The following is a 27,346-nucleotide window of genomic DNA, read 5'->3' as shown; positions in this document are numbered from 1 at the left end:
GTCAGGGTGCACATACTTTTACTCTATCTTTTTATATATTTATTAGTAATAATAATAATGATATGGTTTGAACTAATTAGTAGAAACAGATATGTTTGTTCCTCCGTGCGAGGTTTTGGACCTGGTGAAACATCGTTTGCTTTCCTGCTGGGTTGCCGTGACAACGGTGCCCGCAGCGACCAGGAGAGAGAGCGATGCTGAGGCAGATGGTCTTGTGCACTCCATCAGAGACTCTCACCTTGTTACTGTATACTGAAATATTACAGCCAAGCACTGAGGTCTGACTGTGTGTGTGTGTGTGTGTGTGTGTGTGTGATCTCTCGCCAGTGGATTTTGGTGTGAGTGCACAGTTGGACCGCACCGTGGGCAGGAGGAACACGTTTATCGGCACGCCCTATTGGATGGCTCCAGAGGTCATCGCCTGTGACGAGAATCCAGATGCCACGTACGACTTCAAGGTATTTTAACAGACCGAGTTTGTTTAATTACATCATCATACACTCTAAAAACTGGACTGTGTGTGTGCGTGTGTGCATGCGTGTGTGCATGCGTGTGTGTGTGTGTGTTTAATAAAATTCCCTTTCTGTTTCAGAGTGATTTGTGGTCTTTAGGAATTACAGCTATTGAGATGGCAGAAGGAGCGCCGCGTAAGTCCACAACATGTCTCCTGTATATGATAAAAATGTACTAAAGCAGTTACTGATTACTTTCTATTCATTCCCCTCTCTCTCTCTCTCTCTCTCTCTCTCTCTCTCTCTCTCTCTCTCTTTTTAGCTCTGTGTGATATGCACCCCATGCGAGCACTCTTTCTCATTCCCAGAAATCCGGCTCCTCGACTCAAGTCAAAGAAGTGGTGAGTGTCAAGGCTTGTGATATTAAACCGCTCTTCATCCTGTTCTCCTCTTCTAAAAACCCGCTTTGGGTTCTAACAGAGAAGTTCTCACACCACAACAACATAGTGGGAATTAGTGGGAAGCCACACCCCCTTCTCTAACACAAACACACACAAGTCACGCTTCCTTAACTGAGACTGACAGGTACATAGACCACACCCCCTTTACTGAGACTGACAGGTGTGGAGGCCACACCTCCTTTACTAAGGCTGACAGGTATAGAGGCCACACCCCCTTTTCTTAGACTGGCAGGTGCAGAGGCCACACCCACTTTACTGAGACTGACAGGTGAAGAGGCCACACCCACTTTACTGAGACTGACAGGTGAAGAGGCCACACCCACTTTACTGAGACTGACATACAGTGGCCACACCCCCTTTACTAAGATTGTCATGTACATAGGACACATCCCCTTTACTGAGACTGACAAACAGTGGCCACAACTCATTCAAGAAGAATGCTATTAATCCCAGAGGAGGAGAGAGATGAAAATTGTGACAGATGAGTGATCTGTGTGGTGACAAAAAGACAATTTTAAACCTAGGTGCATAAATAAACATAAATAAATTAAAAACAAATAAATAATATAAAATGCAGAGTAAGTGGAGAGAAGGTTAACACTGACACACATAAGTCACGCCTCCTTAACTGAGACTGACAGGTACATAGACTACACCCCCTTTACTGCTGACAGGTACAGTGGCCACACCCCCTTTACTAAGATTGACATGTACATAGGCCACACCCCCTTTACTGAGACTGACATACAGTGGCCACGCCTCTTTCAAGAAGAAGTGGCTTTTCTGTGTCAGTCCCAGTGAAGGAGGCGTGGCCTCTGTACCTGTCAGTCTCAGTAAAGGCGGTGTGGCCTATGTACCTGTCAGTCAGGAGACAGATGAAATTTGTGACAGATGAGTGATCTGTGTGGTGATAAAAAGACAATTTTAAACCTAGGTGCATAAATAAACAAATAAATTAAAAACAAATAAATAATATAAAATGTGTAAATGCAGAGTAAGTGGAGAGAAGGTTCGTGTTCTGTGTGAACAGGATGAGCTTCAGGAACAGAGACAGAACCGTTGTCAGAAATAATGGAGGAATAACAGAAATAAAACAGAAATTGATGGAAATAAAAAGTTTCTGCTATAAACTCATGTTTCTTCTTAAGAACGCTCTCCAGTGTGATATTTTTAGACATCAGATGATTGACAGGATTACAAACAGGCGCCACCTGTAGAAATCCCCCAAAGACACGCTCGCTCTCATGCTGTCCGTAATTCGTCCTTGTGTGCAGGACAGCAGGTTCGTCTTTCATCACGCTTCTGAGCGTCTTTAACTCCGAGAATCAATCAGAGCTGTGACGTTTCTCCTGGAGGAAGTTCTGATCCACTGCTTTTGTTAGTCGCTCTTGATTTATCCGGCCGTGTGGTGATAGAATAAAATAAATCAAAGCGCTCATGAAACACTTCAGGAGGTTTATAGATGAAGGGAATCTGAACAACACGCTGCTTCCTTTCTCTTGTCTCTCTGCAGGACCAAGAAGTTCCAGTCGTTTATCGACAGCTGCCTGGTGAAGAACCACACGCAGAGGCCCAGCACCGAGCAGCTGCTTAAACATCCCTTCATCCGAGACCTGCCTAATGAGCGACAGGTCCGCATCCAGCTCAAAGACCACATCGACCGCACCAAGAAGAAGAGAGGAGAGCGGGGTGAGGACCTGAACACACACAGCACTCCAGAATATTCACTGCTCCAGAATTATGCAGTCAAATCAAATCATATTAAATAGTCATAAATAATAATATAATATTACTGCTAGAGATGGAACCGATTCGAAACCCGGGATGAGTATCAGATGGATACCAGCGAGAAAAAGGTGGATCGGATATCAGAGGAATAAAGGAATTTGATAAGATCCTGTAACGAATGGATTTGGAAAAGCTTTGTTTTTTTATTTAATGAAAATGTTTACATATAAAGAGACGTGATTGTATTTTTTTGTTAGGATTGATTTTTATTATAATTCTATTTTGTATTTATTTATTCCTGTATATTTGCAGTGTAACTGATGTTTGTCTGATGTTTAGTTATGTTTAGTTATGTACAGTATTTCAAAATGCCATCTATACAGCACTCTGCTATAACGGTCACAGAGGATACTTATTTCTGATTGGCTGGCAGGTTTGCGTTGATTCTTTATATCAGATCCTTCTAATGGAGATTTGGTTAAAATTCTGATCACAACACCAAATCCAAGCTTCTGATTTCACTACACTGAGTAAATGTTCAAATTCGATCAATGTGTCTAAAGCCCTATTTGGACGGGATTAGTTTTCTGTGTGAAGGCGTGGCGTATCTCTGCATCACGTTCGGTGTCTCTGTGTTTTACAGATGAGACGGAGTATGAGTACAGCGGCAGCGAGGAGGAGGAGGAGGAACGGGACATCGGAGAACCCAGGTAGAGAATAAACCCTGCTCAGAGGTGCCAATATTTACAGATTAGAGAATGGTTGTTCTGACACGAGATCGGTTCTCCGGCTGCAAAATGCTGTTTGTTTGGGGTTCAGGGGGCGGGGTCTTTGGTTTGTCTCTTAAACCTGAGGAAATGTGGAACGCATTCTATAAACGTTATTTCCATGTCAGTAGAACAGCTGTACAGGTGTGTGGTGTAAATGTCGAGAACGTTGTGACTCTTGCACCTGTCCACAGCTCCATTATCAACATCCCGGGTGAGTCCACTCTGAGGCGGGACTTCCTGCGTCTGCAGCTGGCCAATAAGGAGCGCTCCGAGGCCCTTCGCCGACAACAGCTGGAACAGCAGCAGAACGATGAGCACAAACGCCAACTACTGGCCGAGAGACAGAAGCGCATCGAGGAGCAGAAGGAGCAGAGGAGGAGGCTGGAGGAGGTACGAAGACAAACAGTGAATATTGGAGTGAGAGAGCGGAATCGGTGGAACAGGGGGGTAGAGAGAGAGAAATTCTGCAGTGGATCTGTGCAGCCTCAGGGGTAAAAAATAAAGCTGCTTGGAAAAAAAAACACATAGTATGAATGAAGCGTCGCTCATCAGCTGTTACTGGAAAAAAAACATGTCTGGGACACACACACACACACACACACACATCATGCGCTAGTGCTGATGCTTCATAAAAACAGCACAGGAAAATGACAGAAACCGTAGCATCATTGCACCATAACACACACCTGCTTTAGTCAAATAACTAACAGAAATGTAGGCAAATAAACATCTGACGCACATGTGGAGAAACATCTCCGTCACCAAGTGGTGTGGCATCATGTGTCCATGCATCTGTCAGATCCTCGTTAGCGCGATGTCTCAAGAACGAGCCGTTGAATGTTTGTAGGATTGATATAGAACGATCGTTATAACCAGCAAATGAACTGATTCGATTTCGGAATTGATCCAAACAAGGTCAAGGTCACAGCAAGGTCAAATATCTGAAATACTTTTTCTTCAGTAACATCCTTACTGTTTGAAGTGTATTTTAAGGATATTTCAGTCGTACATGTTAGTATCAAGAAGCACTCGACTTGTAAGCAGCACGGGCCTTTAAAGCTCAAAGGGAGCCGCCCCTTATCACTCACACCGCCATCTAGTGGCATGGAGAGAGGAACTGCAGCTCACACTGAGGAGTGTTTTTCTCCTATCGTCTCCACAGCAACAGCGTCGGGAGAGAGAGCTGCGCAAACAGCAGGAGAGAGAGCAGCGGAGACGCTACGAGGAGATGGAGCAGTTACGGAGAGAGGAGGAGAGGAGACACGCCGAGAGGGAGCAGGTACACACACACTCACACATTCATTCACACTCACACAGTCTCTCACACACACACACACACTCTCACACACTCACACTCGCGCACACACTCGCACACACACACACACACTCTCACACATTCACACTCTCTTACACACACACACACGGGAAATGTTGTGGCAGGTACATAGCAGAAACAAACATACAATACTGCTGAAACATCACACACACACACACAAAGATATTCCTGTTTATCAGTAGAAATCATTATCTAATATTAGCCTTATTTACCTTCAGTACATCCTGATAGAACCACACACACACACACACACACACACACTATAGCACACAGTGGGTGTACAGCGACACGTCGGCCTCCGTGCATTCTGTCTGTCTCACACAATAAAGACTTTGAACACATTTAAGAATAAATCCGAGCCAGCTCCACGGAACACTGAAACACAGTGCGCTTAAAAAATAACCGGCCTCCTGTCACGCTCAAACTTCACTACAGCTGGGTTTATAAACCATTCACAGACTCCCTTCTGACCTCAGAACAGATTTATATCCTGAACATGATCTAAAACTATTTGATTTTTTATTTGTTTGTTTATTCATTCACTTGAGCTTCCACGTGTATTAATATTTAAATGAAAACCAGGTATTCCATTCCGTTCATTTGTTTGTTTGTTTGTTATAGCTATTAAAGGTTTTTATTCATTTTAATGCTTAAAAATTAATGAAACTTGATTAATTAAAATGGTATATATATATATATATATATATATATATATATATATATATATATATATATATATTCTGTTGATCAGAGAAATATAGACGGAAGACGCTGAAATCTTTGCATTATCCCTGTTCATGATGTAGATCATCATCTTTATTAATGAGTAAAAATGAACAGATAAAGGAAAAGGAAACAGAGGAGAACCCTGTGTACATCACAGAACCTGCTCTGAGAACCTTGGCTCTTCAGGATGTCTTTATTTCATTATGCTAATGCAGTGCGCTTCTCTCTCTACACACCTCTCTGCATGACGCTCCTCTGAACATCAGCACACTTCCAGCACAAACGTCAAATCTACTAACACGTTATTTTAACGTACACCGCACTGTACGCTCCAGGTTCTCTGTTGGAACCTTGCAATTTGATCTTTTTACTCTGTAATTCTTTCTAACAGTGTTAACTTTCTGTCTTGAAAGCTGTCTGTTTCACTGTTCTTTCCCTCTCTCTGTCTCTTCTCCTTGACTTTTGCTATCGTTGGGGTTCCGCTGGGTTCCACTGGGTTCTGTGTGCTTCTGTTAGGAGTATATCCGCCGTCAGTTGGAGGAGGAACAGCGGCAGTTGGAGATTTTACAGCAGCAGCTTCTACAGGAACAGGCTCTGCTTCTGGTAAACTAACCCTGTGACCTTTCTCTTCCACACCTACTCTGCACTTCCTTCCTCGTGATGCGTACGCCCTCCAGCTCGCGTTCCAGTGTGTGACCGTGTGCTACATTCTCAAATTCATTCTGATGCACTCACAGGAAATGAAAGAAAACCGTAAGAACGTGTTCTCCCAGATTAGTCCATGTGAATCAGAGTTCATGTTCTGTATTGGTGTGACTCTCTTCTTGTATTGTGTGAGTGTGTGTGTGTGTGTGTGAGAGAGTGTGTGTATGAGTGTGAGAGTGTGTGTATGAGTGTGAGAGTGAGAGTGTGTGTATGAGTGTGAGAGTGTGTGTATGAGTGTGTGTATGAGTGTGTGTATGAGTGTGTGTATGAGTGTGAGAGTGTGTGTATGAGTGTGTGTATGAGTGTGTGTATGAGACTGTGTGTGAGTGTGTGTGTGAGAGTGTGGCTGTAGAAATCTCAGTATTTCTCCTGTGGCACTTTTAATGAAATTGTGATTGTCGTGATGAATTAACATTTTACACAGAACATCTTTGTGATTTTTTTATAAAGTGCCCACAAAGAACAATTCTGTATGAACCGTGACCTTTAACACCTATCAGTCCTTTTGTTGAGCCTGAATCAGAGAGAAAGATGCATATAGAGCTGAAATGTCCTCGTAAAACTCTTTCCTTCAATGGTCAGAAATACATCGACAGAAAAACCTCGATGAATCTGTAGTGAAAGCGTGTAGAAATCAGGAAAATCACTCGAGCACGGAGAACTCAGAGTCGGCACAAAGTACGTGATTAGATAATTATATAAATAATGACTTTAAAACTTTTTTTTTTCTGTCGTATCCAGTGCTTATGTGCACATATGAACATGTGGCATTTCTGCAGCACGACAGCTCTGTCCTTAAAAATGAATAAATAATAAATAAATCCTGCAACCCACAGCCATGTTTGATTCACTTCCTGCAGGTGAGTCGATTCAGAGTCATTTTCTCACTACTAGAGTTCACGTGGACGCAGGTTGAGACGCTCTCGTACCTGAGTGTGATCACTGTGTTCTCACCCGACTAAAGAACCGCACTGAGGAGGAGAACACACCAGGGTTCTGTTTCAACTCACTAAACACCGTGTGTGTGAAAGCACCCTGAACTTTTCAATGAATCAGTGAACTAAACATCTGTAGCAGCTGTGTCGGTGCGTAAATCCCGTTTCGGCCGGACGTCATGACGCGTCCTGACTCTGTGTTCCCCTCCGCAGTGCAGGCAGAGCTTTATCGACCAGGCAAATTGATTTTCGACAGCCCTGAGGTGATTAGTGGCATCTCTGTAGCTTGTGCCTCGTTGCTGTGGGAAATTAGATTTGGAGCTGCTAGATAATTGGTTATCAATAGATTTATCTCACAAACCTAATGGCTTTGTATAAAATTGTTTCCCCATAGATGTTGTCTGTAGATAAAAAATAATGCACACAATTTCAAAACAACAAAAGCAAACGTCTATCGGTTTTTATTCCACGTGAGGCCCAGAGATGTGTCTCAGATCCCGGGATTTACTGCATTGTTTTAAGAAAGGTGACAGGATCTGTTAGCAATGCTGCAGGATATCATCTGTGATTATTCAGCAACGTGTCTGGGTTGTAAATGTCCCGGTCGTGCTCTTTAGAGGTCTTATCTCTTGTTTTTCACCTTCACACAACACCATTTCTTCTCTCAGAGTGTTTGTGCTTTAGTGTTTAACAGTACACACATTTTCTGATTGTACGTGTTAACATTTCTATTGATTCGGTTTATAGAGCTTGGATTATTCAGTACACAGATTACTCTGGCTTTGAAAAGAACAAACAATTTAAAAACACTGCAAAGTAGCATGTTCTCACACAATATAATGTAATACGGGTTTGAGAAATGCTAATTAAGTTCTGAGACCTTGTTGTGTTCAGTTATTCGTCAGTGTGTACATTTGTTTTAAAGGGAAACATTAAGGGATTGAAAGAATTCAGTGGAAAAAATTCCACCATTGTGGGTTGGGTGGTACACAATAAAATGACTAGCTAGAAAAGTTAAATGCTTAAATTGTTATAAACTTGACTTCAGAATAACAGCACACACACACACACACACACGTAATCAGAGTCAGTAACGTATTTCCAAAAGTGACATCAGTATTAACGCAGGGAAAGTTCCTGGTATTCAGAGTCGGGTTACGCAGCTGCTTAAGTGGATTCAGATGATTAAATCACCTGTGTGTAGTTCACACCTCCGAGGCTGACAGATTTTTCTTGAGTAGAAGATTCTCACTAGTGCTTTACACATAAGCACTTGTCTTTAAGCCGAAAAAAAAAATCTGGGATAGAAAATGTGGACTGAAGAAGGTCATAGTATTGTTTTTCTTTGATTTTTCTTTGATGATCATGTAACATAAGAGATGAGAGAATTTTTTAAAATAATAATTAAAAGACTAATATGATGATATATGAATTAGAAGATGGTGAGTGTTAAATAACTCAAAGAGTCTCGTGTATCACCAATATATTACTGCATGAATAGTCCTAGTCCTAGTAATGATCACATTAATCACGGCAACATAAACATGTAATTAAACAACATGGCTTCCACACTCATTATTCAGCAGCACATCAAAAATAGCACTTAATCCAGCACATCCATATCCATCTCATAAAGGCTTCGTAAAAATGTGATGTGGTCCTGATTTTCAGTGTTTTCCCCATGTGTGTTCCGCTGCAGGAGTATAAGCGGAAGCAGCTGGAGGAGCAGAGGCAGGCGGAGAGGCTTCAGAGACAGCTCCAGCAGGAGAGAGCTTACCTGGTTTCCCTCCAACAGCAGCAGCAGCAGGACCCTCGACCTGCCGAGAAGAAGCAGCTCTATCACTACAAGGACTCGGGCAACTCCAGCGACAAACCCGCCTGGGCCAAAGAGGTACGAACTTTCTGAGTTAAAACACCAAGGAACCTGCTGGAGATTGGTGTCACATCACAGAACACAACGGTGACAAAAATCTGGTTTATTTCTAAACATTCTTTCTCCTTCGAGGTCTTGTTCATTATCAGGGTTCTCACACATCCTGAAAAAACAGAAAAACCTGGAAAAGCCTGAAATGTCCTGAAAATATGCACATGGGTCAAATGTGCTGGAAAATATTAGTGAGGTCATAAAAAATGCAAAAATCTCTGAACTTTAGTGAAATGTTTCTTCAGGTGCTCTAACATATACGCATTTAAATTGTAAAAATCAGGTCACGCAGAATAAATTAATAGATTAATTTATTTTACAAATAAAAATCCTGAGACAAAATCTGTTTCGCAGTGAGACACATTTTTCTACTAAAGGTGAGTCCATGTGCCCGCTTTTCCATCATATAACATACCTGTAAAAGTAGGAGGAGTTCATCTGGAGAATGGGGGCGGAAATTGACACGATTAGTAAAACGCTACATTAAATAAAAGAAAGCCAAACTGCACTGGCTGGTGAATTCAGATCATCTTAATGGTCTTGGGGTCAAAAGGTTCTTAAATAATTGTGTACAGTAAGTAAGAGTGTGTATGTTATGTAAGATATTTCAGGAGTGATTAGGTGTCTGTAAGTAAGAGGACATTAGAGGTTATTAAAGGTCACTAGGAATCATTAGGGGTCATTAGAGGTTATATGTTCTTGACATTAATGTTATGGATGAGCTTCAATGAGCAACAGTTTCCTGGAAAATGATTTTCCAAAATTCTCCAAAAATCTCCCCAAAAAAAATTTCTCTTCACATCAGTATCACGTTTACAATAATCATTTTTATCCAGGTCATGAGACGAGCCCATAGTCAGTCCCCTCGTCTGCCTACAAAGAACCAGCACCATGAGGAGGCGCAGCTTTCGCACCTCCTCCTACTCCCTGACCAAGCCTCCAGCCAACTCCCCGCCCGCCCCCCATCCTACCCAGCCGCCGTCCCCTCCCACGCCCAGAGAGAGAGGGCTGAGCTTCAGCTCCGGCAGCTGGGCAGCAACGCCAACGTTCCCAGGATCCGGGTGTCCTGTGAGCCAGATCTGGCTCAGATCAGCCAGCTGTTTCCGGGGCAGGGCCAGGACAACCGTGGGCGGAGCCCCGGACGATCCGGCGCATGGGAGAGTGAGGTAGAGAGACAAATGCCAAAAACCAGCCATGACTGGTGCTGGGCAGATCATGCCATTTTTACGGCACTGGCTGCGGGGAATAAACTTCTGGCACTTTCTCCAAACTCCTCTCTGATGTCTTTGGGTTTTTGGATGAACTCTTTGGGGAAAGTCTCATTTCCTTCTTTACTCCCAAACTCCATCAAAGTGGGATTTGGTGGGATTTTGGTGACTGCAAGCTCTTTTGTCTTTTCTCTCCAGCTTCGTCCTCTACAAAATCTCACTAATTCTCTGAACTGTTTTACTCCTCCAGAGGGACAGCGTCTGGTGAAGGTTGGGGATTTGGTTGTGTTGAGTCATGAGAAGCCAATTGAAATCAATTGCTTGACATAATAAGGATTAATTATGGCTCATAACTCTACACAAAACCCTCTTCTCTTGGGATGGGACTAAAAAATGCTCAGTATGAAAGTTTTTCTCTTTTCTCTCTTTTTAATATCTTCCTTTAGATTTGGTTTCCCCCCACAGGCTGTTCTCCTCTGTCCTCTTTTATGAAGAGTTTATTGAGTTTGCTTCGTTATTACAAGAAACATTCATGTTTGTGTAAAGATAACCTTTAGCACAGTACGAAGGGAATGGTCTCGGTTCTGCTGCAGGATCGTTCCGGTGGTCTTTAACCTCACTCGTGATTACCAGCGTCAGAGGAAGCTCTCACTCAGCCATGTCTCAGACGATCATTTCAAACAGGTCTAATTATAAAAAATAAAACGGATCATGAGGCTGTGCTGTTGATATCAGGGTTTATAGATTTTGATGACTGATTTAGAAAAATAAATGAGCTGCTGTGTCACAGTCACATCTTATTATATTCTCAGTCCATGAAGGCTGATATGCAGCACATCTGCTGCTGTGTGTCTTTTAATTGAGATATTTATTCCTCTCGTTCGTCCACATCCATTCTAATGAGCGCGTTTAGTTTGACCGTGTTGAGGGAATGTAATACTGTGCAGCTTGAGCTCCTGACACACTGACTGTGCGTTTTAAAGAGAATTCATTTATAATGTGATGAGTTCGGATCAGAGTTGGGACAAAAGCAAGTTCAGGAGTGAGGCTGGTTTCGCACACTGTACCTGACATGTTCTGTTCTCCAGGTGGAGGAGCGTTCCAAACTAAACCGACAGAGTTCTCCAGCTCTGCAGCACAAAGTGGCCAATCGAATCTCTGACCCATCACTGCCTCCTCGCTCCGAGTCCTTCAGCAGTGGTGGCATCCAGCAGGCTCGGACCCCGCCCATGCACCGCTCCGTCGAGCCCCAGGTACCGTCAATATTTCACGGCTTTCGCTGATTTAAACACCGTGATGGTTCACACCTCGTTAAAGTCACATGACTGAATGTTAGAAGAAGAATTTTAACCTTAAATACTCCTTTACACCCTATAGCCCTGCAGTCAGTTAAAGCAAAAAAACAGGTTCTTTCTAGGACATGTTCTGTTACCAACATTAAACATCTGGAACATCTGTGAAACAGATTAGTTCCTGTTGTCACTTACGTTATAGCAGCTATAAACACTCGTTCCCTCACCATCCCTCTCTTTATTCTCTCTCTTTATTCTCTCTCTCTTTATTCCCTCTCTTTATTCTCTCTTTCTATTCTCTCTCTTAATTCCCTCTCTCTATTCTCTCAAATTATTCTCTCTCTTTATTCTCTTTCTCTTTATTCCCTCTCTCTATTCTCTCTATCTCTTTATTCTCTCTCTATTCTCTCTTTATTCTCTTTCTCTTTATTCCCTCTCTCTATTCTCTCTATCTCTTTATTCTCTCTCTATTCTCTCTTTATTCTCTTTCTCTTTATTCTCTCTCTCTATTCTCTCTTTATTCTCTCTTTATTCTCTCTCTATTCTCTCTCTTAATTCCCTCTCTCTATTCTCTCACTTTATTCTTTCTCTTTATTCTCTCTCTCTATTCTCTCTTTATTCTCTTTCTCTTTATTCTCTCTCTATTCTCTCTTTATTCTCTCTCTCTATTCTCTCTCTCTATTCTCTCTTTATTCTCTTTATTCTCTCTCTCTTTATTCTGTCTCTCTATTCTTTCTTCTCTTTCTCTCTATTCTCTCTCTCTCGAAGTTAATAAGAAAAAACACACATCTTGTCATGCTACTGGACTTAAAGTTGCAGCTCCTACCTCTGAAAGCGCTGACACGTGAGACTCAGTAAAATAAACGTCTCCTTACGGAAAACTTCACCGTATCAACTTTTTAAAATCTGTTTATTATTAGCAGAGTGTCTGCTGTACACGTCCCTGTGAACGAGCCGTTACTATAGAAACCATAACATATTAAAATGAGCGCATTAATATAAACCTGCGTTACTGTCAGTGCTGCTGTTATAGAAAATTAATCAACACCTTCTGACCAATCAGGATCCAGAACTCAGCAGCGACGTGGTGTAATGATTATTAACACATGTCTGATGTTGACTGTTGAACCGTGGGTTCTGCAGATGGCTCACTTGGTCTCGGTGAAGTCTCACGGTTCCTCGATGACGGGCTCGCAGTCTCTGCATGATCAGTCTTCCCAGGGTGTCTCAGCTTTCCAGGAGAGTCTGTCGCCCCACCGGCCCCCGATGCCCCGGCAGAACTCGGACCCCACCTCAGAGACACCCATGCCTCCACCTCGCGTCACGAGCCGAGATGACAAGTTCGACCGCAGCTCCTGGCTGAGACAGGAAGAGGACGTTCCACCCAAGGTTTGGGATTTGTCTTCCTCTGATTACTCCCGCAGCGCCGATGATCAGAATTTTGCTGATATTGTGATTTGCTGATATTTCATATCTAAAATCACGTCTGAGATCTTCTTTGGTTTCAGGTTCCTCAGAGGACGACCTCTATATCTCCTGCACTGGTTAGAAAGAACTCACCTGGGAACGGACCTGGAGGTTTGGGGCCGAGGCCGGGTTCTCACCTCATCCGAGCCAGGTATATACACACACACGCGCGCACACACACACGCACACACACGCACACACACACTCACACACACACTAATTCTGATAAACCCTCTAATCACCTCTTGCTCGTCTCACAGCAACCCAGACCTGCGGGTTTCCATGGAGCCCGGACTCCCGAGGACGAGCAGCGGCAGCTCCTCCAGCTCCAGCACTCCGAGCTCTCAGGGAGGCTCCAGCGAGAGGAACCGGGTGGGAGGTGAGAAACCCTCAGAGAACCTCAGAAACCCTCAGAGAACCTCAGAGGTCACGTGTCCATAATTATATAAGACATATTCTAATACTGTAAGCGGTTTAAAATATCATCATGTCTTACACTGAGAGTTTTCAGTACTGACAAATCAGCGCTTTGATTCAGTACTCCACATGAATGATGGAACATTTCAGCTGACGCTAACGTTCCGTTTCAGCACATAAAAATTATATCTCAGAGTAAATGTAGTCAAACTTGATTATTAAACCTATTTCTAAACATTTTTACTAATTTCATTTATTCAGTTGGTAGATAATTTTCAATTCGTAAAATAAATAGCAAGATAAATTCAAGCTTGAAATCAGTAAAAATGTCTAAAAATGATTCAGTAATCTTATATTTGGCTTATTGTAATCTGATAATAGGAAATAGTAAACAAGTTTAACTGTATTTAAGATATTTTCACTTTGTTCTGTGAATTAGATGTTCCGCAGCATTACATGTAACTATAAATGGATAAAAGATATTGTTCTTTAATAAATAAAAAACTGGAATCGTTGGTAGATTTCTGTGGTATAAGAGGAGTAAAGCATTGAGGAAGTGGTGTTAGAGGAAACAGATCGCTGATTGGTTGGTGAGATTTAAAAGCGTTTGAATGATGACGAGACAATGTTTTAATTCCGCGGCAGATGTTCTGATTTATTTGTAGTAATATTCTAATCACATTAATAATGATCTACACCTCCCTCTGATCATCATCAGCACTCGCTGTTATTATGCTAGAACACCCCCCCCCCCACCCCACACACACACACACACACACACACACACACACACACACACACACACACACTAACTGAAGCTCTTCACTCTGTTAGCTGATTCTTTTGTTGGTTTTTGATTGCAGGATCTGGAAAACCTGAGAGCTCTCCAACCGTTTCCCAGGAGAATAAACACAAAAGCCAGGAGGAGAGCAGGGAGGTGACGAGACCCAGCCGACCTGCTGTGAGTTCCTCACACACACACATACACACACACACACACACACACACACACACACACACGTCCACCTCGTGAAGCTCTGCAGCTCCTCTAACACTGAATCTCATCCTCATAACCTCATCGTTCTCGGTCTGATGCTCTGTTCCGGATCTTCATCAGAACCCTGCAGGTTCCTCATGCTGAGAGCATTCTGTACGAGTCTCACGGAGCTGCACGAACACGATAAGACTGTAACATGCAGAAACATGGGTTTAGGAGATATTCTGCAGTTGATCATTTCCAGGAAGATTTTTTGATGACTCATTTGGTACTCGTCTGATTTGCATCCAAATAGCATCAGACACGACACGTTTCCTCTCTGACTTCCTGTTTCTAAAGGAAATACATTTTACATCTGGAATCAAATTGCAGCTCTCAAAACATTTCATGGGCAATTTAAATATTTTTCTTCTAGTCTCTAGCTACCTTACAGATCAGTAGTGTGATTTTTTTTTTTCTATGTGTGTGTGTGTGTGTGTGTGTGTGTGTGTGTGTGTGTGTGTGTCCTGCTGTATTGTGATAATAACCACTTTCTCATTTTACATTTTCTCAAATCCATCTCTCAACTCCTCGCTCTTCAACATTCTATCTGTCGCTGGTCCTCAGAGTTATAAGAGAGCCGTAGATGAGGTTAGTGTGGCACTCGCTCTATTCATCTCTCTCTCTCTCTCTCTTCATCTCTCTCTCTCTTCATATCTCTCTTTCTCTCGCTCTCTCTCTCTTCATATCTCTCTCTCTCTTTCATATATCTCTCTCTCTTCATAGCTCTCTCCCTTTCTCTCTCTTCCTCTCTCTCTCTCTCTTCATATCTCTCTCTCTTTCATATCTCTCTCTCCCTCTCCCGCTCTCTCTCTTGCTCTCTCTCCCTCTCTCTCTCCCTCTCTCTCTCTCCCTATCTATCTGTGATTTATTTATGATCTGTTTCTGCTCCTCCTTGAACACTTCTGAAGTCTTTGTAAGTCAGAAAAAGACCGTTTTTAAAGAAATCGTTCCCTGAAACAGGATAACATCTAATATTTCAAATATTTTACTAATTATTAAAAAAAAATGTAAATAGTGTCCCACTGATCAACACAGACAGATTTGATAAATAAGTATTGACTGTCTTAAAACTAGTTGAGTTCTTTATTACAATTATGACTGTAATCAACTCTTCGGCTCTTAGATAGATAAATAATAAATAATTTCTGTTCATATATTTTAATAAAAATCAACACTTAATAACACACGCTGCATTAATCATGCACTTAAAGGAGTTTAATTTTCAACTACTCACTTATTCCATTCTTACATGCTTCACAACTCTCCTTTTCCTCATTTTTCTTCATTTACATGTCCGCCTGTCAAAGTCCTTTACAATTCTACTTAAATGTTAATTATGTAAAACATTTCATATTTTAAAAACATGTATTAGAACACTTAAGAGTAGAGGTCGGCCAAGTGAAGGGTTTTTGTGGTTATCGGATATCGGACACAGCGATAGTGTTTCTCGGTTGCGTACGTTACGGAGCGGATGATAAGGGTCCGCTGTCATCATACAGTATGAGAGCGGCCTCTAGAGGCCAAATAAAAACCATCACGGACAGATTTTGTTGTGTTATTAGAAGTGTTTTTTGATTCATTTTGCATGTCTCCTTTTTTTTTATTTGTTATTTGGAGTGTTACGTTTTGGTTCAGTTTGGATGCATATCTTTTATTTACTTTAATATATATTCATATTTTTTCATTTAAACAAGTACAGGACATTTTCATGATACAGTCAGTACTGTTTAATATTGTAATTAAAAGTTCAGCAATATTTGACTTTGAGTGTTATGTTTTCATTCAGTATAAATTTTAAAAACTATCGGTTGATTAATCAGTTATTGGCAGGCAGGTATCGCCCAACTTAGTAATCAGTATCGGGGAAAATCCTCAACCTCTACTTAAGAGTGTATAATGTTATAGTGAACATCATCAAGAACTTCACTGTGTGTTAATATCATCATAAACCACAGAAGGCTGTAAATAAAAAGGTAAAGAAAATAATTTTTTTCTGTCTGAGATGCTCGTTAGTGTGATGTCTGAAGATCAAGTGGTCGAATATTTGTCGGATTTATATGGAGTGATCACTGTAACCAGCAGATGAACTGATTAGATTTTGGAATTGATCCAAAAATGTTCAAGGTCACAGCAAGGTCACATTTCAGAACCTAGCTTCCTTCCTGTTTGAAGGGTATTTTAAGGGAATTTCAGGTCCACATTAGTAATAAGGAAGATTAGACGTGTTGATGGCAGCGTTGTCACTGTCCACGTGTTGAGTTCTACGTGTTTAATTGAACAACAGTAATGTGAAAATCTAACCATGTAAGGAAATGGATAAATAATTGAGAAGTGATCTAATTCTCGATCAAATTAAATGGTAAAGAGTGTAATCTTAATGACTCTGGCACGTTAGTGTTAATATATAGGGTTAACTTTACTCTTTGAGTCCTTATGCCTTTAATAAAACAGTTCATAAGTTCCACACAGATTTCATAATTTAATTACTATTCTGCATTGTTTGGTTTGGTCTGTGGTAATAATAGTGATTAAACAGTAATGAAACATTAAAAAACTCCAAGGGTGTAAAAAGGCACTACTTCCTGTTTACTGCCCCGCCCTCTTTGTTTAATAAACAGCCTGCAATATAGCCAAGCTCCTCCCACTGTTCTGCCAAACTACAAATGTCTATTGAAGCATAAAGCCGGTTCTGCTCGTTCCCTCCATCACTCCTTCATCAGTCCTCCGTCTTCATGTTTCTTTCTGCTCAGTTGGTTATACACAGAATTGCTGCTCTTCTCCTCCTCATCCTCATCTTCGTCCTCGTCCTTGTCTCAGCACTGTCTCCCTCACCTTCATTAGCTGCCCATTTCAGCGTCTCTCTAATTTACAGTCGTTCACGCTTTCAGTAAATCCCTCTCACTGTGTCTCCGGGTTTGAACTGTTGCCATAGCAACCCTGATCTCCGGGCAAAGCAAGGACGAGTTTGTTCCTTTAACCTCCTTCAGCACACACTCAGAGACGCTGTGTTCTTAGCACTGAAATAAATAAACACAGTGTTCCTAAACAATGCAGATAAACACATGCGCTCCTGTCATTTACAGCGTTCTCCAGCGCCGTTCAGTGCGTCTTCAGTGTCTGTTATCAGCAATGTCGAACTGATTTCTCCTGAAAGAGTTTTAATTCATGGGGACAAATTTTAATCATTGATGCGCAAAATCTCATATTTGCATAATCAGACTTTAATGTACAGTTATGTGTAAATGTTCTGAATTGACAAAACTGTACATGGTCTCACTTCCTGTTTGTACTTGGTGTATTGTTGAGATATTTTTGTCTCGATGTTATTATGGTGTCTGAAATGAGTTTTCTCTCTGCATGGCTGTCCTTATCCTCACCATCAGGAGGAACTGGTAAGATATGCAGGCCGGTTTGACTCCTGACCCCTGACCCCTGACCAAACACTGCTGCATGTGACGTGTGGCTCTGAGGGGTCTCTCGCCCTCACGGTCCTGTTCTTCGTGTCGTCCATGCGGATTTTTCCTTGCTTATTGTGGACTTGATTGAGTTTAGCATCAATGATTGTTTCGTTATTAAGTTTAGCACAATTCCCTGCTTCTTATACACATGATTTCAAACCTTTTGGTACATCAGGTCTTTATTAAGCCGGATTGATAAAGGGCTGAAATCAGACTTTATCTGTCGCTAATCATGTGTGATATTTTTTTTTTCGACCTCTCAGGATCTCACTGCTCTGGCCAAAGAGCTCCGAGAGCTGCGCTCTAACGAAGAGACGAACCGGCCGCCCGTCAAAGTGACCGATTATTCATCATCCAGTGAGGAGTCAGAAAGCAGCGAAGAGGAGGAGGGAGAGGGTGGAGCTCACGATGGAACCGTGCCAGTCAGTGACATCCCTCGCATCATGTGAGGAGCTTTCTCTTTTATTCAGGCTTCATTTATCAGTCTAGTGTAAATATTTTAGTGACCAAACAAACTCAATATTCACACCGGATTTACAGAAGACTTGCTGATTTTCTTGGTACTCATGTGCATATGTTGATGTTGGTAAATTAATAACCAAGAGCATTTGTAACACAGCTCATTTACATTTAGCCACGCCCACAAGACTCCATAAGAGGCAACCGTCTCAGAGAGCTATGGTAGCAACAGCTACACTAGACACACAATAATTCCGCATCCTTTTATACAGTGCCATTACTTTTGAACAGCTAGTCTTATTCATCTTAATTTTTGGATTTGTTTTTGAATTTAAAATCACTAGAGGTCGACCGATTGATAGGCTTTGCAGATTAATCGTCACCGATACCTGATTGCTGGAACTATCGGTTATCATCAAAAATCCACAGCGATAGTGTTTTCCGGTTGCGTACCGTGCGGGAGCGGCTGAGAAGGGTCCAATCATTATACAGCACGAGAGCGGCCTCTAGAGGTGACAAATTTTGTCGTGTTATTTGAAGTGTTTTTTTATTCATTTAGGACGTCTCTATTTTTATTTGTTATTTGGAGCGTTACTTTTTGGTTCAGTTTGGATGCATATCTTTTATTTACTTTAATATTTATTAATAATTTATATTTATTTTAATATTTATGTATTTATTTCATTTTAAAAAGTATTGTACATTTTCATGGTATAGTCAGTACTGTTTAATTTTATAATATTTAACAATTTTAAGAACGATCGGTCGATTATTCGGTTATCGGCAGGTACTGCATCGGTAAAACCCACTAATGCTCGACCTCTAAACATCACAGTAACTCATCAACGATTATACGTTTTGAAGACGTTCAGTCGAGGTTCAGATTAGTGAGTCTCCACGAAGCAAGCTTTGATCTTGTTTTCCATAAAAGACAGCGAGAAGATACCAGAAGAAAGAGAGAGAAGTGCTGGTAATAAGATTTCAGTTTTGATAAACGTACCGATTCTGATTGAAGTGAAAACACTTGGTCGATAATCAGTTTAAATTTAACTGGTGTCTAAACACTTCTGCTGTGCTGAAAAGCCCCTGTCTGAACGGTATTAAAGATGGTGTTTGTTAGCTTTTCATCCTGCTTGCAGGCCGTCTGCTGGTCAGGGTGGGAATGAGCCGTTCGGAGCACTGGTGGGTACGGAGGATTCCCACGACGAGTCTTACGGCAACAACTCTAAAGACAGCACCCTGATGATGAGAGAGGTGAGAACACCGGCATCTTCTCAGTCATATCACCTGACCTTCTGTCATCATCATCATCATCATCATCATCATAAATCTGTATGAACTCCAGGCAGTTCCTCCTACGTTCATTAGTTTCGTGTGTTACTGTTTCATTCATTTGATTTTTCTTTATCTTGGTTTATTTGGTGTTTCATTCAGCTTTTTTTCAGCATTGTTACTTTATTGGAATCTCCGTGCTGATTGGCCGCTCAGGTTGCTGCATATCTCAGACTCTAACAGCAGGTGGCGCTGTGGGGGTAACATGGCAGGTGTCAGGGGCAGCAATAGCACCTCTTTCTCTCTTCCTCTCCTGCAGATGTTTGGGCAAAGAAAGCGCTCGGGTCATGCCGAGAGCAACGGTTTCCCTGGTAACGCCAATCTTCCTGATCTAGTGCAGCAAAGCCACTCCCCCTTGGCCACGCCCAGCGAAGGCCCAGGGCGCCACTCCAGTCTGCTTGGGCAGGACCTGGACTCTGTGGCTGAAGTAGGTGACAGTGCAGCCTGTCAGTCCGAGCCACCCCGCCTTTTGACCTTTGACCTCTAACTCTACCCCGACCCTGACCTTTTCCTCGCTAACCATCACCATCCGGTCTAGTCCAAATTGAACCGCATATTTCTACACATGGCTGTTTTTTCTGGCTGTAGACGTAGGGACGCCCCACTCTCGACCGGTTTCAGACTCACGCCCTTTTTCTCGTCCCGTTCTTGGCTTGTCCTTGGTTAGCAGGTTTCCTTTCAGAATTATTTTAATCACTCATTCATTAACGCCCCCCCCCCCCCCACCACCACCCGGGTCATCTATAAATGCATGAACCATGAGTTACTGGCCGTTAGCCATTAATATAACACACTTCTCACTTTATTAACCATCGCTAAGTGCTTACTAACCTTTATTCTGTGCTAAAAACTTCACTTTTCATTATGTGCATGTTTAATTAACACTTACGATAACGCATACTATACATCCTGAAAAATGCATTATAAACACAACATCCATAATACCTTATAATGTCTAACATAAGCCTTTGTTGTTTATAGGTATTTATACCTACATGCACAAGACTTTCTTTATTGCGCATTAGTATAGGACTTCGTAATGAATTATAACATCTACTCATTAGAACATTAACATACACGAATGCTGTAATGCACGAGTTATGTAACCATAACTCCTCATGAGAAGTTATACAGCTTTTTCCTGCCATAATAAGGTGCTATGGATGCTATATACATACCTATGTGTTTATAACGTGTTATTAACACAGGATCAATAGGAAGTGTTACCATGCTCACTGTATACAGCCGTGTTGCTTTGTCAGGACTTTTACCTGGAATAACAGGTGTGTATTTTTTACGCCGCTCTGCTGTCGACAGTACGGGAGCGGCTCGAAAGCCTCCTTCACCCCGTTCGTGGATCCGCGAGTGTACCAGACTTCACCTACTGAAGAAAACAGTGAGAACTCAGCAGCAGGTTTTTGTCCCTGTGCTTTAAAGAGATCTGTAATGAATCAATACAGAATGATAAATCTGAATTACACACTTCAGCGGAGTTATATTATTCACTAAACTGTGATTTTCTTGGCTGTAGCGCTTTCAGTTGACGAGCTGCTGAGGCACGAGCAGGAACAGGAACAAGCTCGGCTCAATGAGGCTCGGAAGATCTCCGTCGTCAACGTCAACCCCACCAACATCCGGCCGCACAGTGACACACCCGAGATCCGCAAATACAAAAAACGCTTTAACTCTGAGATCCTGTGTGCTGCTCTGTGGGGTGAGTTACAACATCAACGTCTCCACTCAGCATGGTATAAAATAATCCCTGCTTAAATCTGACAAAAATATCTCAGAATGAAATCCTGATTTAAATTACAAACCATTTCATACCCGAAACTCACATAAACAGACTAAAGTTTTCTGTAAGGAGAAGTTTATTTAACTCCTTATTAGGGCTGCATGATTATGGCCAAAATGATAATCTCGATTATTTTGATAAATATTGTGATCTCGATTATTTATCACGATTATTAATTGATTTTAGTGACAACATATTTTTATTGCACTTTCACATTTATTAAGTTTTCTCATGCCACAATATAACACACAAGTAGGCATGAAAAAACTTGAGCTGGTCAATTATGACAGAATTTAGGAACATAGTGTGAGCCATGACAAATTAATTCACTTCTGATAAACTACATTTAATATTTTCAGTTAATTTTACAGACTGTATGCAAAAAACAACCGTTAACCTGTTTACTTTGTAAACATACACAATAAACATCAATGTTCAGTGTCTGCTCCTCTTAAATATATTTAAAGCTACACTATTAGACATTTTCCACTGTCATGGTTCTGGGCTGGAGTAAGTCCTCAAATTGCTCTGTGTATATTGTGTAGATATCTGAATAATCTCATATAGGATGTGATTGGGTGAGTTAATTTACCCATCAGATGCAAAGCGCTTTAGTTTTAATGGTGTTCATTACTGATGCTCCGGTCAGGATTATTACAGCCGATACGATCCAGATAACAATCTTTTTTTATTTAAGCTTTAATCAGGAGGTCTATCATAAACAGTTAAATGTAAGCTCTCTGCTCGTGGTCACTGTTAATGGAGTTAAAATAATAGCAATGAGAAATACTGTTGGTTAATTGATAAATAAACAAGCATAAAATATTTATTTTAAAATATCTTAAAAACAATAGAGAAAAAAACTACTAATTAAAAGTAGGCTAACACAAAAATGATCCATATTAGGAAAAAGGCTAATAGCTTTCTGAGGAAATAGCAAACTAAGCTTAATGTCAGATTGATATTAAATGCAACCTAAAGTAATTAAACATTATTTCATTTCTCATTTTATTTATATTTTATGTAGATATTATAATATTTATTTTTTATATTAAATAATTTATTTATAACTAAGCACATTTTCTGTCTTTACAGTTTATTAGTTTTATTTTTGTTTGTTTATCAGTTTTAGATGGGTTCCCCAGTACAGTGTCCATGTCTGCTGATAATAGTGTGTTTTGGGGGGATAAATCAAAACATGGAAACTGATGTTGACTCTTCTAGTGATATCTGGCAACCGTGAGATTAAATGAAGTGAATTAGAGTTAGTGAAGGAGAGCGGCAGTGTACTGTGTGTGTACAGACTGAACAGTTCGTACTCTTGATTATTTAATAAAGAAGTTTGAATTAAACCCACCTTGTAGCATTTATCATTATAATTATCTTTAATTTACTCCGCGTGAAGCCGCTGTCTCTACACGAGCAGGTGAAAGTTCGGGCGCACGGTGGCTTAGTGGTTAGCAAGTTCGCACGTTCGCCTCACACCTCCAGGGTCTGGGGTTCGAGTCCCGCTGGGGCCATGTGTGTGCAGAGTTCTCCCCGTGCTGCAGGGGTTTCCCCTGGTTTTCCCTGGGTACTCCGGTTTCCTCCCCCAGTCCAAAGACACGCATCGTAGGCTGATTGTCGTGTCTAAAGTGTCCGTAATGTAATGTGTGTATGTGATTGTTGCGATGGATTGGCACCCTGTCCAGGGTGTACCCCGCCTTGTGCCCGATGCTTCCTGAGATAGGCTCCAGGTTCCCCGTGAAGAAGGAGTAAGCGGTAGAAGATAGATGGATGGTTGTGAGTTCGGAGAGTTGAGAGAAACCGATGACGTAGAGTTACTCGCTTCTCTGCAGTATTTCCACACTTGTTTGGTTGACTGAGGAGTGTGAAAGTATCTGTAGATGCATTTTGGACTTTCTGTAGTTTTTATTCTGATTGTATTCTACACCTCCGAACAGTTCACTCGCACCGGTGCGAATAAATATTTATTCACAATCACACAAAATACTTTTCAGTCACAAATGCGAGTGAAGAATTTGCGCTTTTCGGTCATACAATATATTTTGACTTATTCTATTCCGTTTCCTTGTTTGCACTTTTAACTTTGTGGTACGTTAAAATGTCTGGAAAGAACATGAAAACCCGTGGTAGCATTCAGACACGACTGAGGCTAAGTGTGCGCGCCGTTAGCGAGTCCCCTTCTCCCCCTGAATCCGCGTTGCCAAGCGGTGACCCTGACTTCGCCGCACTCAGGCTTGAGTTGCTGGCTTTACTGAGGAAGGACATCGCCGATATTTTTTAAAAGGAGCTCCAGGAGCTCCAGAAGACTCTCGGGGAAGCACTGTTTACTATCCAGCTTGACCTGCAGGCCGTGAAAACACAGCTGGCTAGTGATAAAGTTGCTACCGAGGCTACCATATCAACACTGAAAGGTATTGTTGGGGAAATGGAGCACGCACTCTCCGGTTGCACCGATGACATAGCTCATATGAAGACTACTATCGAGTCTCTACTGCGACCGTGACTCAATTAGAGAATAAATGTGAGGATTTGGAGTCGAGGTCACAGCGCAATAACGTTAGGATAGTAGGAGTTCCAGAGGGCACTGACACATATACAACTGCTGCTGTAGCGGCCTTGTTAAAAGAGGCGTTTGGTCTGGAGAAGGAGCCGGTTTTGGACCGATCCCACCGGCCCCTTCAGCCGAAGCCCAAGCCTGGTGAACGACCATGAGCTATTGTGTGCAGATTCCACTATCACAGTGACAGTGTTGATATTTTAGCTCCAGCGGATTAAAGCATGGGATTTGACCATCTCCATTTTCCCTGACTACACAGCCAAGATAGCCTGGGCCCGGCCCGTGTTTAACGAGGTTCGGCGTCAACTTCGTGGTATTGAGAGCGATCGCTATGGAATACTTCACCCAGCTCGGCTTCGCATTACATATAACGGTGTCCAGAAGGAGTTTTTTCAGCGGAGGAAGCAGGAGACTATGTTAAACTCTTGATATCGGGGTGAACTGCATCACCTACACAGCGGCGGCTTTTTCGCTCTTCTTTTATTTTTATTTTTTGCACTCGGCCTTCAAGCTCTACAGAATTCGGATTTTTATTGAAGATATTGTCGTTGCATTACACCACCTAGATTTTGTGGGCTCACTCCTCTTAAAATTTACTTCTGTATTAAGTGCTTCTCTGTTTTGAGGCTCTGACTGGGTTAGAGTTTCTGTTTATTTAATTTTATTAGTGTTATCTCCTGGGCTTTACGTGCTACACTGTTATATTATTTGTTACAAGTCTTTAAAAGTTAAGGACATTATATTTGTTATTGTGCGCAGACTGTTTATCAGACTTGAAGTCAGTAGAGGCTTTTTCTCTTACTGGAACTTTTTGTCTTGGTAAATTTTTTGGTTAGTTCAGCTTACTCTCCGAGTTGTTTTCACATTGTGGACAACGTTCGGTTTTTGTAGGATACACTGCTGTCTCATTTGTTTTATGGAGACTTTGGGTGTGGGAGTTTGGTGGGTTGTGAGAGTGAGCAGAACATGCCAATGCTTTGAAGGATGTGAATTGGAACAGAGTAATGTTATTTAATTGCTAATCTGTTTTTAGAGGATTTAAACCTAACATGGTGAACAAATTATATTATAGAATTCAGGCAGTCTTACCAGGGTTATCTCATACAGTGTAGCAAGTAATAATCTGGAAAGACCTTTGTAATATCACAGTCTAAAACTGGATTTAAAGAGAAGCAAATTAGTAAATGAATCATGTGGAAATTAATCACTTGAATATGAATCAAATGAAAATGAATCACATGTAAATTAATTACTTGAATATGAATCACATGTAAATGATTCATATGAAAATGAATAAATAAATTAAAGACAAATGCGAGTGAAATGGTCGCAGTGTAGAGCCCTGAGTTTATCTGCAAAGTTTTTTCCAGTTCTGCATGATGACGTTTAATGTCCTCGACAACCTCTGTAGTGCCATTTAGCATCATGCTAGTGTCATGATTTCCCCTCGCACAAGCGCTGGAGCTCGAAGCGAAGCTAGCCGCTAGAGGGCTAAAAATCCTAACTCCGTTTCGGGCTTTTGGTACTACAAAATGATGTCATCCCTGCGCCGCGCTATGTGATTGGCTGTAGTTAGGAAGTGCTTGATCTGAGTGGAGAAAACAGCAGAGTGTTCTATGAGTGGAGGATGAACTTTAAACGTTAATATCGAAGTCGATCGTGTTCATTTAATTGTGGGCAGTCAAAATGGTAATTAAAATTAATCGTAATAATCGATTAATTGTGCAGCCCTACTCCTTATCTGTGGAAGGAGTCTCCAGTGTCAGTGCTGTGTATCAGTCAGAGGTAAAGCTTTAACTTTAAGTCTTCCGACATCTTCAGGACAGACAAGTTTACACTTCTTGGCGGTTTCTCGGTAACAGGACACTGCGATTTTATGTTTTTGCCTTATTAAATTTAAAAGAGAGAATAAAGAGGGGGAATACAGAGAGAATAGAGAGAGGGATGGTGAGGGAACGAGTGTTTATAGCTGCTGTAACGTAAGTGAGAACAGGAACGAACTCTTTTCAGAACATTAGAATGTAATAAGTTGTTGATGTGACATGTTCTTTAATAAATAATAAATCGTACTCGTTGGTGAGTTGCTGTGGTGTAAGAGGAATAAAACACTCGGGGACTTGCCGTTGGAGGAAAATAATCAGCTTCAGGGTGCTAACAGTATCTCCACTTCATCACACCACCCCGGCACTCCGTATTTTACTGTATCTCACACACACACACACACACACACACACAGTGTTTATTCAGGATGTGAGTGTAATAAGGCCGTGGACGTTCTCTGTGTGCTGCAGGCGTGAACCTGTTGGTCGGGACTGAAAATGGACTGATGTTGTTAGACCGCAGCGGTCAGGGGAAAGTGTACAACCTCATCAGCCGCCGGCGTTTTCAACAGATGGATGTTTTGGAGGGCCTCAACGTTCTCGTCACCATCTCCGGTGAGAAAAAGACGACGAGTGAAGGAGATCATTTTGCTACTTATTTATACTTATTTGTAACACAATTTAATACATGTTAATAATTATGTAATTCTCTTAAACTGATTTGTGATATTGCCATCGGACCTGTTGACATTTTTCTGGCACATAAATGAACTCTGCCTCAAGTGTGAACAGTGGCATAACTCCGCCCCTTTTCCTTAAAAGGCAGTTGAGGACAATTGAACATTTTTCAGTGTTTTTAATTGCAGTTCATCAGCAGATGGCGATGACTAAAACGCCGACACCATTTTTCTTTTTTATCCAGGCAAAAAGAACAAGTTGAGGGTTTATTACCTGTCATGGCTGAGGAACCGGATCCTCCACAATGACCCTGAGGTGGAGAAGAAGCAAGGCTGGACCACCGTGGGCGATCTGGAGGGCTGCGTTCATTACAAAGTCGGTATGTTCTGCTCATAACGATTCTCTCACTTGTTCTATATAAATCTCACACCGCAGTCATTTTTATTTTTATATTGACACTTTTTCTGTTTCTGTTTTAAACTCATGCTGGTGTCTTTGCGTTTGAAAGTGAAATATGAGAGGATCAAGTTCTTGGTGATTGCCTTGAAGAATGCGGTGGAGATTTACGCCTGGGCTCCGAAACCATATCACAAATTCATGGCTTTCAAGGTCAGTGTGATTCATAGCTGACACGTTTAACTGTATATTAAACCATCAGATTATTGCGAATGAATCATATTATTTCCGAGCCAGTTATATTTATAGGGTTCTTCAGTTTGCGATGCGCAGAACCTAAACCCGAAGGATAAAACGCTCTTACAGGTTACTGATGTCTCTCTTT

The 27,346-nt window shown here is 41.5% G+C and overlaps 1 protein-coding gene across 6 annotated transcripts in view; it reads left to right on the top strand.

Annotated features, from left to right (window-relative positions):
- Positions 1-27,346, top strand: part of tnikb (TRAF2 and NCK interacting kinase b) — a 56,287-nt gene that overhangs the window by 23,528 nt on the left and 5,413 nt on the right. Inside the window, exons 7-29 of one of the 6 annotated variants that reach the window (XM_053611193.1) lie at positions 328-458; positions 593-647; positions 775-853; positions 2,427-2,602; positions 3,285-3,351; positions 3,603-3,801; positions 4,574-4,690; positions 5,990-6,076; positions 8,813-9,004; positions 9,874-10,203; positions 11,334-11,498; positions 12,681-12,926; positions 13,046-13,155; positions 13,265-13,383; positions 14,285-14,382; positions 18,182-18,363; positions 19,517-19,631; positions 19,969-20,136; positions 21,027-21,105; positions 21,241-21,423; positions 26,359-26,502; positions 26,810-26,944; positions 27,074-27,174. In XM_053611193.1, the coding sequence (XP_053467168.1) occupies positions 328-458; positions 593-647; positions 775-853; positions 2,427-2,602; positions 3,285-3,351; positions 3,603-3,801; positions 4,574-4,690; positions 5,990-6,076; positions 8,813-9,004; positions 9,874-10,203; positions 11,334-11,498; positions 12,681-12,926; positions 13,046-13,155; positions 13,265-13,383; positions 14,285-14,382; positions 18,182-18,363; positions 19,517-19,631; positions 19,969-20,136; positions 21,027-21,105; positions 21,241-21,423; positions 26,359-26,502; positions 26,810-26,944; positions 27,074-27,174 (3,278 nt within the window). Of the gene's footprint in view, positions 1-327; positions 459-592; positions 648-774; positions 854-2,426; positions 2,603-3,284; positions 3,352-3,602; positions 3,802-4,573; positions 4,691-5,989; positions 6,077-8,812; positions 9,005-9,873; positions 10,204-11,333; positions 11,499-12,680; positions 12,927-13,045; positions 13,156-13,264; positions 13,384-14,284; positions 14,383-18,181; positions 18,364-19,516; positions 19,632-19,968; positions 20,137-21,026; positions 21,124-21,240; positions 21,424-26,358; positions 26,503-26,809; positions 26,945-27,073; positions 27,175-27,346 lie in introns of all 6 variants that reach the window. The other 5 variants (XM_053611192.1, XM_053611196.1, XM_053611195.1 and 2 more) reach the window with 5 other exon arrangements.

This window comes from Ictalurus furcatus, chromosome 23, assembly GCF_023375685.1.
Source record: "Ictalurus furcatus strain D&B chromosome 23, Billie_1.0, whole genome shotgun sequence".
Classification (NCBI taxonomy): Eukaryota; Metazoa; Chordata; class Actinopteri; order Siluriformes; family Ictaluridae; genus Ictalurus; species Ictalurus furcatus.
This window is presented reverse-complemented; position numbering and strand designations above follow the sequence as displayed.